At 41.7% G+C, this 1,748-nt stretch overlaps 1 protein-coding gene across 1 annotated transcript in view; it reads right to left on the bottom strand.

Annotated features, from left to right (window-relative positions):
- The window catches only part of smyd4 (SET and MYND domain containing 4), a gene marked incomplete at its 5' end in the record, with an annotated part of 13,916 nt that overhangs the window by 10,047 nt on the left and 2,121 nt on the right, over positions 1-1,748 (bottom strand). The window contains 4 exon segments of the mRNA XM_014016930.1: positions 191-307; positions 400-544; positions 863-1,041; positions 1,216-1,482. Coding sequence (XP_013872384.1) covers positions 191-307; positions 400-544; positions 863-1,041; positions 1,216-1,482 — 708 coding nt within the window.

Here is a 1,748-nt window from a genome sequence, read left to right as displayed (position 1 = left end):
CATTTAATTTCCCTCTGGGATTAATAAAGCATTTTTGAATTGACTTTGTTACTAGAAATTAGAGATGCTTATAAATTTTTTTATTATTAAATTATCTGTAAAAGTCTTGCTTGCATACAAACGGAACACAACCATACTKATTTTCTTCACAAAAGGAACCTAAATGGATAGTTTCACGCTTTGGGCTCACCCATGGAAGCGTACGCTCTGGCTGTGGCATCAGCCAGCTCTCCATGCAGAGGATGCGTCTCTCCAAGGATCCATCCAGACCGACATTTTGTCTTTTTCAGTAGTCTCAGAGCCTCATCTGGAAGAGAAGGTTAGAAAAGTAAACACAATAAAGATTCATAATTGCTTGGATGTATTGCTTTAGTAATATGGATGGATGCAGTTTTCCACCTGGCTTTTCTGTCTCCATGAGCTCTACCGCTCTCTCCAGAGCAACCCTGACCTCCTGCAGCTCGTGGCTCACTTCTGCTAAAGACATGCGATGACCGCAGGCTGGCTGCTGACATGTAAAATCACCTCTGCTTTCACAGACTCTCTGAAAAAAAAAAACAGAAGAAATTTTAAATGATTTGAAAGAATATGTCAACAGGGAGGTACACATAAAACTACAGAATAAATCTATTAAAGGCACAGTGTGTAGGATTTTGTCAAGTGTTTTAGCCGAAATTGAGATAATCATTAATGACAATAATAAAAAAAAACATGTCTAATCATTGCAGACAAAGACCTTGTTTTATTATTTTTACCTTATAAAAAGAGAGGCAGGGAGGATGATTCAACCTCTCAACCACTAGATGTCGCTGAAAACAACAAATCCTACACACTGTGCCTTTAAATGCGACTGATCACACACCTCGAGAGCTTTTTTGCACTTTAAACACAGCAGTCCAGATCCATCCCTGCTGCCCCTGGTACTGTCCCACTGCTGCTGCCCCTCCTGCACGCTGCAGGCCTCACACTCGCACAGGAAGTAGTACTGCTCCTGCAGGAGGCGCTGGCGTTCTTTGGTCACCATCCTACTGCRGTGAGGACCTGAGAAAAAGACGGCTTTTATACAAGACGCTGGGGTCGACTTTATTTTAGCAGAAAACACAAGATAGTATTTGAGCACATAACAAATGATATCTAGAAARGAGTGACTTAAAGCAAACCATCTGCTTGCAGAAATTTGTCACAAATATATAAAATATTTGTTTCTTGTCTCACCATAACAGTGTAGGATTTCCTGTCCAGGAGTAATATCCCTCGCTGCTCTGATCGTCACTATGACCCCATGAGCCTCGTGCTCGTCCTCAGGAAGACCTTCACCGATTTCTGCAGATTCGTGTGGACCACGGGGATCAGCAGCGGCTCCGGTGCTGAACACCAGGCTGGTATTGGGACAGCAGGAGTGATTGAGAAGGCTGAGAGTTGGAAACATGGCTGTGGCGAGACGCAGCTCCTCTCTGGACTGCACGTGGGAGTTCTCTGCTCCTGATGAGATGCAAAGAAACACAAACTCAAGAGTCGTCTCTCTTTTTTTTACATAACTAAGGATGTTATTGTCAAAAAAAAAACTACTCTAACACGGTATTAAGTATGACATGGTAATAATTATGGGATAAATCTTTTGCCAAAGTATGTGCATAATTTGAAATTGAATGCATTGGTTTGATCACATATTGATCAGATGCTGCTGCTGACTGATTCATGATGTGATGTAACTGTAACATTTTCGACATATAGGTAAAATTAATCCC

Source organism: Austrofundulus limnaeus, unplaced genomic scaffold, assembly GCF_001266775.1.
Source record: "Austrofundulus limnaeus strain Quisiro unplaced genomic scaffold, Austrofundulus_limnaeus-1.0 Scaffold157, whole genome shotgun sequence".
NCBI lineage: Eukaryota > Metazoa > Chordata > Actinopteri > Cyprinodontiformes > Rivulidae > Austrofundulus > Austrofundulus limnaeus.
This window is presented reverse-complemented; position numbering and strand designations above follow the sequence as displayed.